Source organism: Rhinolophus ferrumequinum, chromosome 8 (assembly GCF_004115265.2).
Source record: "Rhinolophus ferrumequinum isolate MPI-CBG mRhiFer1 chromosome 8, mRhiFer1_v1.p, whole genome shotgun sequence".
Taxonomy (NCBI): domain Eukaryota; kingdom Metazoa; phylum Chordata; class Mammalia; order Chiroptera; family Rhinolophidae; genus Rhinolophus; species Rhinolophus ferrumequinum.
In genome coordinates, this window is record NC_046291.1 from 644,210 (window position 1) to 657,029 (window position 12,820).

Below are 12,820 nucleotides of genomic sequence, written 5' to 3' on the forward strand. Positions count from 1 at the left end.
GTGGCTGAACACCTCTGGACTCTACGCTTTCCCACTGGCCTCTTTGTCCAGCCTGTGCCAATCCCTCCTGCTTCAACCACACGAGCATTATAATCAGTTTTACTAGGCTTTTGCACAATTTCTTTGGAAAATCTCAAACATCTATTCTTCCCTGTAAACTTTGCAATCAGCTTGTCCAGTTTCCCTCCAAACATACCACAAACAAATAGATAAAACCAAACCAAGAAAGCAAACCAGCAACCAGCAACCAACAAACCGGGAATATAAACATAGATCCATCCAGAAGCCGATCAAAAGACCCTCACTGCCCAACCCACACCCTCTCGCCAGTAAGACTAGAAATAGTGACAAAAAGAGGCACAAACGTAATTATTCATTAAAAAAAAGCCCCCTTCAATTAAAGAAGTAAAAACTGAAACTTCCAGAAAATGGGTAAAAAGGAGAAGAATTCAGATCAAAACCCCATGGGACACAGCAAACCACTATTAGTGAAAACGTGGCAACATTGAATGCTCTTACTATTAGAAGAGAAACCCCAAACCTAAATACACCACGTACTCAACTTAAGAAATCAGAAACATTACAACAAAAAGAGGATATTGATAAAGATAAAAGCTGAAATGAATAAACTAGACAAAAATAGGAGAAGAGATAAAAGTTGATTCTTTGAAAAGACCAATATGGCAGAGGAACCACTGGCAAGGTGTGTGGGGAGAAACAGAAACAAACCTCCAGGATCAGGAAAGAAACAGACCTAACTGCAGATATAAGCACAGACGTAAATACCACGACGTCAAATACATGTGCACTTAAAAGCAGAAGGTGGGTGACTCCCAAATGACAGACACTGACCCCAGAAGGGATGGAAAACTGAAACAGGCCCGCGACAGAAAAGAGATGGGGAGGAAGTTGAAGTGCATTTAAGATGACAGGAGGGGCACTGTGTGCAGGCAAGTTCAACATGATCTTTCTGAAAGTTTAACTCAGGATATTTAGACTATTCCACATGACAGAAAACGATGGAAAGCTCACCAATTTATTTTATGAAGATAAAATAATCTGAACACACAAAAAGCTGATAAATACGGCACAATGAAGAAACACAGACGCAGACATCAGTCACCTCCAGCGACAGTGTGGGCCCCACTGACTGGCACAGCCTCAGCTGCCCGGCTCCGAAGCTCCAGCTGTGCTTCTAGAACCTGGAAGAAGCTCAACCCGGGCCTGGAGGAGCATTCTCAGGAGAAGAGGAGGGCGTGTGCGGTAGGGCTGGCGCTGGGGACCTGGGGAGCTGGTGAGGTTGGATGTAAGTTTGGGTGCCACGCGGACACTGAGTCCCTGAACCAGTGAGGCTGTGACCTGGCTCTAATCTGAAGGTAACATGGGGCAGCCTCTCCCAGGGGCACGTGTGGGTGACACTAGGCCGCCTGCATGTCCCCGGCTCCATATCCCAACGCCCTGGGCTCACTCTGCATTGTTGATCTATTGAATTCCCAGGGTAGCCCGGGAAACGGGAGGGATTTGCTCTCAAACAAGAATCTTACTGTTTGCATAGCACAGCCTACCATTTAATTAGAAAAATATGTTTTTAATTAACTTTCTCTTGACAAACATGTTGGCTTATGTGAAACGGGGGAAAAATCCATTCTGTGAAAGTGAAAGAGGTTGTGTAAAACACAGACCTTGCTCTTGCAGAGGGGGCGGCTCCACAGCCTGACATGACCAGGGGGACAGCTGTGGGCACAGGGGGTGTGGCCACGTGTCCCAGGCCCCTGGCTGCTGCAAACACTTCTGCCTGGGTTTGCTGTTTGTCAAAAGTGCCTGGGGCTTCCGGTGACTTAGGCGTGTCTCATCCCACTCCCAGGTGCCCACGGTGATGGCCAACAGGTTACAAACATTGGGAAAACTTTCCTCGGAGCTGGAGGCCAAGACTTAGAGGGTTCCCTCAAGATGGAGGGTAGACAGAACCAAGTGGCCTAAGAAGAGGAGAAATGGTAACGGCCAGAATTCTACGAAAAATTTGGCAGAATACTAATAGATTTTAGTACACACACTTTACTGGAAAATTCAGTCAATTCTTGATCAAGCAGAAAAAAGAACATGGGTAAAGAGGATCGGAAAACCGAGCAGAGGCTGCAGCATCCGCGCATGTAGACCACAAGCAGAAGCCCTCAGTCCCCCAGGGACCCGGCTCAGAGGGCCAGGGCTGGAGGGGCTGCGGGACGTGGAGGGGAGGCCTCCGGGCTGAGGGTCATGGTGGGTGAGTGACAAGAAGGCCCCTGGCCCCCTGGCAGGCAAATAGCCAGAGGCGGAGGCTGGACACCACCGCAGCTGAGCCCCCAGGACGGGCCCTCGCCCACCCCATTCCTGGGACAGAACAGCTCTAGTGAGGACTCGGGGATACTCCTGTGCTGGCTCCACGTGTGGAGGTCCACGGCTCCCACAGTCCCCACAGCCCCCCATGGCCCCACAGCCCCCACGGCCCCCACAGCCCCCTGGCCCCCCATGGCCCCACAGCCCCCCATGGCCCCACAGCCCCCATGGCCCCCACAGCCCCCCACGGACCCCCAGCCCTCACGGCCCCCATAGCCCCCCACGGCCCCCCAGCCCCCACGGCCCCACAGCCCCCATAGCTCCCCTGGGAACCTTTCTATCTGCCTTTCATTTGGGCCTGAAATATCTGGGCAGGGACACAGGAAGTCGCCGGTGAGTTCTTCTGCACTCCCAATATTGAGCAAGACAGGACTCCTTCTTTAAAGATGCACAGAGGGAAAAATCACTATGTAAGTACCATGTTTCCCTGAAAATAAAACCTAGCTGGACAATCAGCTTTAATGCGTCTTTTGGAGCAAAAATTAATATAATACCTGGTATTATATTATATTATATTAAAGACTGGGTCTTATATTATAGTAAAATAAGTCTGGGTCTTACATTAATTTTTGCTCCAAAAGACGCATTAGAGGGCCAGCCTGGTGGCTCAGGTGGTTAGCGCTCGCTCCATGCTCCTAACTCCGAAGGATGCCGGTTCAATTCCCACATGGGCCAGTGGGCTCTCAACCACAAGGTTGCCCGTTCAACTCCTCGAGTCCCGCAAGGGATGGTGGGCAGAGCCCCCAGCAACTAAGATTGAACACAGCACCTTGAGCTGAGCTGCCGCTGAGCTCCCAGATGGCTCAGTTGGTTGGAGCGCGGGCTCTCAACCACAAGGTTGCCCGTTCAACTCCTCGAGTCCCGCAAGGGATGGTGGGCTGCGCCCCCTGCAACTAGCAACGGAAACTGGACCTGGACGTGAGCTGCGCCCTCCACAAGTAAGACTGAAAGGACAACAACTTGACTTGGAAAAAAAGTCCTGGAAGTACACATTGTTCCCCAATAAAGTCCTGTTCCCCTTCCCCAATAAAATCTTAAAAAAAAAAAAAAAAAAAAAAAAAAGACGCATTAGAGCTGATTGTCCGGCCAGGTCTTATTTTTGGGGAAACATGGTAGCAGCTGTGGGTCAAGGTACAAAGTCAATCTGAGGGTCTCAAATTCAAAAGAGAACAGTTATTGCAAGAAGCAGAAATACGTGTCAGAAAACGTTAATTGACGTTCTCAGGGCGAGACCAGGGTTGGGGCCTGAGAGCGAACAGTGAGATCAAAACACAAGCACCAACCCAGGACAGCAGACCGGTCAGCTAGGCAGGAGAAGACCCTAAGCTCTCCCGGGACCTGGAGGAGATGCCACCGGTGAGAAGGTGAATTTCAAGGTCGTCAAGGAGGACTGAGCCCAGAGAGCCGCCCCGGGCCACTGTGAATTTCAGGACAAATGAACAGAGAAGCATAGGGGCACAGAGATGTTTTTTTAAGTGGAAAGAACATGTAAAAACTGAGATAGATTTGATTCTGAGCACAGAGAGGGCTCACCAAACACAAGCACAAACAACTGAGGGACTAACTGAAGGCACTATTTTGGTGATGTTTTTGAATTTCAAAAGTAAATGGGCCTTCTGGCTTCCACTCTGCAAGAGCCCTTCAAACAGGCTACAGCCTTATATTTCTGAGGTCAGGGGGCAAACAGCTACCCTGAAGTCTAAGGAAAAACAAGCCCCTCCCAGAGAGATGGGATGGGAGCCTGACTCACCTGTGTTACCTGTGAGCGCGAAGAATTCAGCTGACACATGCAGTTCAACAAATGACTGACACCAGGTGTGGTTGGCAGACTTAAAAATGGCCCGTACTTCTGACCCCTGATGTCATCCTCTGATTACGTCAGATTACGTGGCCAAGGGATTTGCAGGTATAATTAAGGCCAGTGATCAGCTGGCTCTGAGTTAAGCAGCCGGGAGGGAGCCCACCCACGTGGGCCTAACATCCACACGAGGTCTGAGCGTGCAGGCATATGAGCGACAGTCTTGCTGCCACTGTGTGGTGGGCGCCCAGGAGAAGGCCCAGGCTGGGGACTGGAGGAAGCCTGTAGAAGCTGCTCCGTCCATCTTCAGCCGACAGCTGGGAAACGGGATCTTGGTCCCACAACCGCAGGGAACTGAACCCCGCTGCACCCGCACCGGGGTGAGCCCACAAGGGGATTCTTCCCAGCCTCAGGTGAGGACTGGCCCAGCCCACCCGGAGGTGAGACCTGGGAGAGAAGCGAGCCACCATGCTGGACTTCCGGAGGGCAGGACCGGGAGCTCACAAACGGGGTTCTCTCGTCACCTGCGATTAAGCAGGAATGCACCGCATTTGGGCTGCTGTGGGTCTGCAGACACGAGGAGACTTCAGACTTGGGGGCAGGCTCTTCCTGGACCCCACCCAGCACTTAGGAGAAAGACAGCGGTGGGCAGGTCTGGAGGTGGGGAGTCCCCTGAGCACAGGTCTCCTTAGGCCCCCAGGGCACAGGTGCAGACCCCTGCAGCTGGGGCGGCCAGGGGCGCAGGGAGGGGTCCCAGCCCAGCCATCAGCGGTCTCTGAACAGTGTGACACCGCTGTCACACTTACCACTGTAACACTCCCCTACCCCCTAGAGGTGCCAGGACGTGGCAGAGGGTGGGCAGAAGGGATGACACCAGGATGTGGGCAGTAGACGAAGGGGGAGAGCAAATAACCTACAATAAAGGGCAAAACGGGTTGTGAGAACGCGTTAAAGCAGCAGGTATCCTGTCAGAGACCAAAGGACAGCAGAGCCTACACGTCATCGCAAAGCTTGCAAGTGGGATGAATTCCCCCGGAAAAGGCAACGGTTCTGAGGTGGATGATGGTGGAAACAGGGCAGAAGGGCCGGGCCAGGGGTGGGCACGACCACACCAGGTGAAGTGGGTTCAGGATGGACAGTGTTTCACGGCGGCCTCTGGACCCGGAAAAGCTACAGCAGCCGAGAAACGGAATTCTGAGGAGCATGTCATAGAAATCTGTAAGTCACAGACCCTTAGGAATAAAGGACACGTTGCCAAGAAAATCACAGTGGGCAAATTCAGCTCATCAGTCTGAGCTTTGATAAAGTCAGGTGGAACGTTTGAATAACGTATTTGTAAAGGTTGATTTACTAGGCGTGTTTTCAAACGTGCAACCTGCAAACAGAAAACTTCATCTTCAAATGTATGTGGAATGGATACATGTGAATGTATGTGTAAAATGGGATACAGAGCTGCCCAGCCTCCCCTGCTCTCTCAGACCCCCACGCCAGCCAGGCACCTGGGCCCTGAGACTGACCCCAACCCCTAGCTCCCCTGGCTGCTGCGGTCAGAGGTCATTGAAACAAATTGCCGGTCATCTCACAATTCTTTTCTAGGCTGAGCTCTTCTGAGCTTTCTCTGCAGCCCTGCCTCTGCCCTGCCCTCCCCTGCAGGGCCATCCCTCTCTTTGGTGGCTTATCTGGGGTTCCCTCCTCACAAGACTTGGAGAGCGGTGACTTGCAGGCAGCTCGTGGCACTTGTGGGGCTGAGAGCCCGTGTCCTGCCCCCTGTCCTGCTCAGTCCCCTCTGCTGCCCCCGTCAGCCTCATCTTTCCAGCATGGGCCCCTGACTCCCCGACACCTGGGTGTGTCCACCTCTGAAGGACCAGTGCTCCTCTATGACCCCAAGGTCCTCAAAGCATCGGCTTTCACTTGTGGGCCTGGGATGGGGCCCAGGGTTCCCCGTGAGCAGTGAGGGGGAGGCCTGGGCCAGACCCCATCCATCCAGGCCTGGCCCCCCTCTCGGGGCCCAGATTTCTCACCTGAAAACTGTGGACCTTCACAGCACAGAGCTCATATGTGGCGACATTTACCTGAGTTCATCCTGTGTAACCTTCTATGTGTGAGTGACATGGAATAAAACATGTGGACATGCAGTGCCACAGCAGCGTAGGTGTGACCCCACAGAAAAGTCCAAGGCTAGGCCAGTGCCACCCTATGCCTGCCAGTGTGGCTACAGAAAGGATGGACCTGGGAGGCTGGGGGTCTGATACTGCTTCTGCCCTTGCTGGCCCTGCCACCCACACCAAGTCCCTCTCTGGGCAGGACTCAGTTTCCCCAATCTATAAAATAAGGGCTGGGACCACCTCAAAGACAGCTATGTCAGGATGGCCTTGATGAGCTCTGTGGGGACCCACTGTCCCTCAAGGCCGCCTGCAGGGACCTGAAACCTCCCCTCCCGCCTCCCTGCCCTGGGCTGTCCCGGGGCTCCACCCCGCCGTATACCCCACCTGGAGCCGCTGCTTCTGGCCTGCCACCTGCACACTCGCCAGGGGCTCGGTCTCCAGCCTCCGGAGTGCCTCCCCGTGCAGGGTCCGCACGGCCTGGATGCTGCCCGCCTGGCTCTCCGCCTGGCGCCAGCCTGTGGGGCAAGCAGGGTGGCTCGTCTGGCTGCGGATGTCTGAGGGCTGCCACACGGAGTGGGGGTGCGTGTGTGTCATCCCCTCCCGTGTCACAGGCCGGGAAACAGGCCCGGGGGCGGGGTCTAAGTTACTGGCACCTAGACGACGGGGGCTGCAGAGGCTCCTCCTGCCTCAGAGTTCAAGGGCCCAGGGGCTGGGGCGGTCAGGGGTCCCAGTCCTCTGCCTGGACTCCAGGCCCTGCCCCCTTGTCTTGCAAGCCTTCCTTCCAGATATTCAGGCCCTGGGCTGGTACCCTGAGGGACGGGCTAATGGGGGAAGGGAGACAGAAATGCAGTGGGGGTGGCCAGCCAGGCTGGTGGCCTCTCTGAGGTGACAGGGGCAGACACTTGATGTGTGGACAGGTTTTGTGACTGTCTGGGGAAGAGGGCTCCAACGGGGGGTGGGGGGGCACCGCCAGTGCAAAGGCCCGGGGTGGGGACAGCAGGAGGCTGGTGTGGCGGGAGAGGCTGGGCCCCTCTCAGGTCTCCGGACTTGACTCCCTTGTGATGGGGAAGGATTGCCGAGAAGCCCCACGCACCCCCGGCCCAGGGGGGCTGCCGGTTTGGGTGTTGCCCTGTGGCCCAAGCCTGTGCAGTTCCCAGGACTGGTGGTCAGGAGCTGGCGCTCTGGGGCCCCCTGGGGAAGTGGCGGTGCCCAGGCACGGGTTGGGGAGGGAGGTCACCTCACCTGCCTCCGCCTGGGCCAGCGCCCTCTGCAGCTGCCCCTCGCGGCTCTGGGCTCTGGTGAGCTCGCGCTCCACCTCACTTAGCCGGCTGCTCAGGATTGCCACCTGGAAGCACCAGTTGTCCTGGCAGAAGGACCAAGGTTAGCCCGGGGCAAGTGGAGGGCTGAGGCGTCAAGCTAGAGATTGTGGGAGTCTGGTGGGGCAGCCCGTGGATATGCAGGACACAGCAGTGGGCAGCTGAGCTGACCTACAGGCCCTGAGGAGGGCATGGAGGGGCTGGGTCCGAGTGTCCAGGTTTAGGGTATGGACATAGAGCAGGGCAGTAGGCCCGCAGTGACCGATAGCCGGTGGGGTCAGGGCGATCTGCAGGGACTGTCCCCTGGCCGGCCCTGGGGCTGAGTGATGTTGGGCGTACCTACCCCCTGGGGCTGGCTTTGGCTGGAAGGTGGCCTGAGGTGAACACTGTCCGTGGAGTACCCCAGGCCAGGGCTGGGTGACTGTCAGTCTTTCCCCATAGCCCATCCCACCTGGCATGTCGGGAGGGGACACCTGGCCGCTGGTGGGCAGCTCTAGGGGAGTCCTGGGGTGGCCGGATGTGGAGCAGCTGCTGGGGAGCTTTGTCCCCGTGTGAGTGGTCACGGGGGACACTCTGCAGGTGACCTGGCCAGCTCCTGGGGACAGGTCTTCAGGGGACAGGCATGGGATAGTGGGCTCCAGTGGGCATCCCAGCAGGGCCTGGCTGCAGAAGGACCTGGCTTCGGTCTGCAGAAAGCTGGTCACCCGAGGCCATTTGGGGCAGTCGGGCGTTGACGGACTGTGGTATTTATCACACCTAACAAAGGACGGTCTGGACACTGAGGGGCCCAGTGACCTGCAGGCCCCGCCAGGGTGGACAGGTGGACAGCACGCTGAGTGAGGCTCCTCCCTGGCTCCTGGAGCCCCTCTTACCCGCTCCCGCTGGGCGTCCCGAAGCTTCTGCACAAAGTCCCTCAGGGCGCTGCGCACTGAGGCCACGTCCACCTCTGGGCCGTGGTGTCCGGGTGTAGGCAAGGGCCATCGGAGTGGTGAGCGGGGCCGGGCAGGGGGACTGGCACTCTGCCGCCCAGAGTGACCCAGGGAGCCATCCAAGCCTGCAGGACAGTGATGGCTGATGGGACGTGGTAAGGATGCTGTGACACATGCAGGCACCCTGTCCCCCTCTTTCTCTGCTGTCCCCACCCACAGGGAGCTCATTGCATGGAGTGTGAGGCCCAGGGAGGGGTGGGTGGCAGAGCTGGGACAGGACCTCCCTGATGCCACTGGGGACACTGACCTTTGGTAGGGGAGCCAGGCCGCTCAGGGGACGTAGAGGGGCTCTGTCCTGGGAGCCCCAGTCCACTGTGGAGCGTGGACCAGAGCTGGCCCAGCTGGCCCTCTGCACCCTGCCTGGCACCCTCCGCCTGAGCCAGCTCCTGCTCCAGGCTGTGGACCCGGCCACAGGCCTCGTCCAAGCGATCCTGGAGGCTGTCAGCCACGCCACTGGCCTGCTGCAGCTTCCTGGTGGCAGCGTGCAGCTTGGCACGGAGGGTGTGCTCAGCTTCCCGGCACGCGCGGAGGCGTTCCTCCAGCTGCTTCTCCCGGGCCTCACCTCCAGCCTCCACCTCTGCCAGCTTCCGCCGCAGCCACAGGACCTGTGGGAGGCCATGGGGGCTCAGGAGGCCCTCACCCCAGACCCACCTGCCTCTGTGGACTTGCCCTGGCCTCTTGCCTCAGCGCCTTCTCGGCACGTCACAACCGGGGGGGACCTAGGACCTGCCTCCCAGCCCAGGTTTGGCAGTGGGGGCACCTGAGCCCAGGTGGGGAAGAGCACCTAGCCCCAGGGAGCATGTCCTGGCAGGCAGCAGAGAGCCCGCTGGCAGGCTCATGGATACCCGGGCTGGACAGGGCCATGCCCACAGACTGCCCACTCCTGCGGCCTGCCGGGGGCCTTCCACTGGCCAGCCACACGCTTGTCTGCCATGCTCACGGCCTGTGGTAGCGGAGGCTGGGTCAGTGTCATCTAGTGACCGGGGCTGGGGAGCCTCAGGGTGCCTGACCCCCCACCACTGGCTTCCAAGTGGGTAACACCACAGATAAGTGCAATGTCGTCCACCGTGCCACAGCCCGTCCCCCAGCACACGGCACACGTGGGCTAAGACGGGCTGGCGAGGTGCTGGGTGCTGTTCTCCCGCCTCCCTGGGCCGGGGCCACCCTTGCTCCCTTCTGGCTTCATTGCGTCCTCCTGTCCCCATGGCTCCCCTGCTGGGCCGCTCTCCCCTCCCTTCTCTTGCAGCTCAGCCCATGTACAGAGGGCCCTTCCTGACCCAGCTATCCCTCTGCTGCCAGCCATCCTGTCACTCCCAATTAGGTCCCCATGCCTGCTGCTGCAGACCCTGATCACGGCACTCCCCTCACAAGAGGTGCCCTCTAAATACTTGTGACTGAATGGGGGAATAAACGGGACTCCATCACCCTTCGGGAAGTGCACAGGTTGGGGGAGGAGGTGGCCAGGCCCCAGCTGCAGGCAGCAGAGCCCCTGCCAGACCGTAAACCCTAGGGTACCAGGCCTGGCACAAGGCAGGCCGGCCTCGTGTCACCTCCCTCCCTGGGTGGCCGCAGTATAAGGACCCCATTCACAGACGGAGGTGATAGCTGTGAGGTCACCCAGGGGTCACATGGGCTGTGGGAGGTGGACCCATGTTTTCTGGGCATGGCGGTGCCTGATGCATAGACAGCCAGTCTATGCATGACTGTGAGTCTGAACCAGGGGGCCCCACGCAGGCTGAGGCCCAGGGAGGCCTTCTCACGCTGTGTATGGGGGTCCAAGGCTACAGGGTCACGTGTAGCATAGCCCTGCAGCAAACCGAACCCGAGGGGCGGGGCTGGGGTTGAACAGAGGGTCTTTCAAATGGGCTTGGGGGCTGTGAGCGCAAGTATGGAGGGAGGAGTGCTGCAGGCGTGTGCCCGAAGCATGGGACACCAGAGTGCAGGCGTGGCGTAGGCCTGAGCAGAGTCCTGAGGCTCTCGGAGAATTGGTCATTTTGCCCCTGTCCCTCCCCGCCAACCTGTCCCCAGGCTCAGAACTCTCTTCACCTGGGTGGGACTCTGTCTTTTACTAAAACACGAGCACCCTGGGAAATGCAGGGGAGGGTTGTCACTACAGCTGGATGAGTTTGGTCAGAGTCCTTCTCCCTTACCCTGGCCGCACAGGCTGGGAAGTGGGAGAGCAGACAGACCCACAGCGCATGCGGGCGAGAGGCAGGCCTGGGCGGCCCTGGCCCTCCGCTGTCTCCCCAGGCCCTGGTAGCCCTGGCCCTCTTCCTGCCCCTCCAGAGCCCCTCGGCCCTCCTACCTCTTCCTGGGCGGCCTCCCTGGTGGCCTGCGCCTCAGCCACCTGCCTCTGCAGCTCCAGGCCTTCCTGTTGGCTCTGCTGTGTGTCCTGAGATCCCCGGGCCTGCAACTGGCCCAGCTCCCGGCTTTTCCTCTGGTTCTCGGCCTCCAGAGCCTTCACCTGGGGGTGTGGGGGTGGCACTGTGGGGTCACCTGGGCCCCCGTGCTGTGGGGGGGAGGGCTCTGCCTCTCTTGCCTCTCCTGCCTCTGCTCACACATCGTGGGAGGAAGCCTCCCTTCCAGGCGGCTCACCTCGTTCGGGAAGGCTCAGGCCGAGCCCAGCTCTGGGCCGGGGTCTGTGATGCCCTTAGAACTTCTCCCTCAGCCACTCCACACACCTGGCGCCTCCTCTCTGGGCCCAGGACACTACCGTGTTTCCCCAAAAATAAGACCGGGTCTTATATTAAGGTTTGCTCCAAAAGACGCATTAGGGCTTATGTTCAGGGGATGTCACCCTGAAAAATCGTGCTAGGGCTTATTTTTGGGGAAACACGGTAGAGCTCAGACCAGCACCAGCTGGGTGCCCCTGGGTCAGAGCAGGGCTGGGGGTGGGGTGGCCCCAATTAGGAAGTGTGGGCTCTGGGCTCAGGGACCCAGTCCTACCACTTGGCCGCTATGCCTCAGCGTCTTCATCTGAAAAGGAAGGTCCTAGAACTTTCCTCACAGAGTCATGAGATTAAATGATCCTGCAAAATGCCTGGGGGTCATTAAATGACCCCCAACCAGCTTGTCTGAAGAAGTTTGACAAAGTGGCTGCAAGGCTGCGACAGGCGCCTCTCCTGCCGGTTGGAAGCCCAGTGAATTCAGCCAGGTAAAGGCCGAGACGTGGGAAGCCCACAGAGGAAGCAGCGCCCACCTGTTCACCTGAGGCAGCCATGCCAGGAGGAAGCCCAGGCCACTCAGGGACGCAGGCGGTGCCCAGCTGACAGCCAGCATCAGCCACGGGACCTGTGAGCGGGCCTCCACGCGAGCCCGGCCCCACCACCAGACCCCGCAGTGGAGCTCTCTGGGCGGTGTGTCGTGGGGCAGAGCCAAGCTGCCCCTCCGTGCCCAGCGGGACCCCTGAGCCTCAGCATATTGTCTGAAGGTCTTAGGTTCAAGGCTTGCCATTGGCGCCCCACCGGGCAGACCCAACCAGGATCCTGGGAGTCTGAGCAGAGCCCTTTTGCGGGGGGCTCCAAAGACCTGGGCAGTCCGGGGGTGGGATTCTGCAGCCCCAGGGTGTCCGGGGAGTTGGAGGAGCTGGGGCCCAGGGTGGGTGTGGACATCTCCGTGGAGGGGCAGGGCTCACCTGTCTGGAGAGCTCCTGGAGCTCGCGGCGGGCGTCCATCCGGGCCTGCTCTGCGTCCCGCAGGCTGGCCCGCAGCTTGCTGGCCTCCTTCTGGGCCGCTGCTCGGGCCCCCTCCAGGACCATCAGCTTCTGCTCCTTCTCTTCCTTGGACCGCTGAAACCTGAGCAGAGCACCACAGGCTGAGGCTCTGGCATGTCCCATGGTTACCGTGCAGGCCACCAAGCAAGCTGCCCACCTCACACTAGCAAGTAGCTCCCAACAGCGTCCCACAGCCCAGCCTCCCTGGGGCCTGAGTGCCCAGCTGGCCTGGCACCTCTCCCCGTCTCCAGCCCCTCTCACCACCACTCCCCTCACTCCAGCCACACTCCCAGGCCCAATGTCCAGGGCCAGCCTGGCACCTCTGCTGTCCCCCTGCAAGGGCTGCAGTCCTGGCCTGGCTGTCCCCCCACAGGGGCGCCTCCTGGGCCCCTGACCAGGCCCCTCTGCCTCCCTCTGCTCTCCAGCCCTTGGCTACCTCCTGCTGGCCTGTTGGGGCCTGTCTGGCCTGCTGGATGGGAACTTCCTGGGGGTAGGAACAGGTCTGTGTCCTGCTTCCCCTCACGGCC

General features: G+C 58.9%; 1 protein-coding gene across 4 annotated transcripts in view; it reads right to left on the reverse strand.

Annotated features, from left to right (window-relative positions):
• CROCC2 (ciliary rootlet coiled-coil, rootletin family member 2) overlaps positions 1 to 12,820 on the reverse strand; it is a 66,721-nt gene that overhangs the window by 8,209 nt on the left and 45,692 nt on the right. For 3 of the 4 annotated variants that reach the window (XM_033111410.1, XM_033111409.1, XM_033111412.1), the window contains 6 exons: positions 12,216 to 12,375; positions 10,887 to 11,045; positions 8,829 to 9,186; positions 8,465 to 8,646; positions 7,519 to 7,639; positions 6,661 to 6,791 (listed from right to left, as the gene is read on the reverse strand). In XM_033111410.1, the coding sequence (XP_032967301.1) occupies positions 6,661 to 6,791; positions 7,519 to 7,639; positions 8,465 to 8,646; positions 8,829 to 9,186; positions 10,887 to 11,045; positions 12,216 to 12,375 (1,111 nt within the window). The remainder of the gene's footprint in view (positions 1 to 6,660; positions 6,792 to 7,518; positions 7,640 to 8,464; positions 8,647 to 8,828; positions 9,187 to 10,886; positions 11,046 to 12,215; positions 12,376 to 12,820) is intronic. The other variant, XM_033111411.1, reaches the window with a different exon arrangement.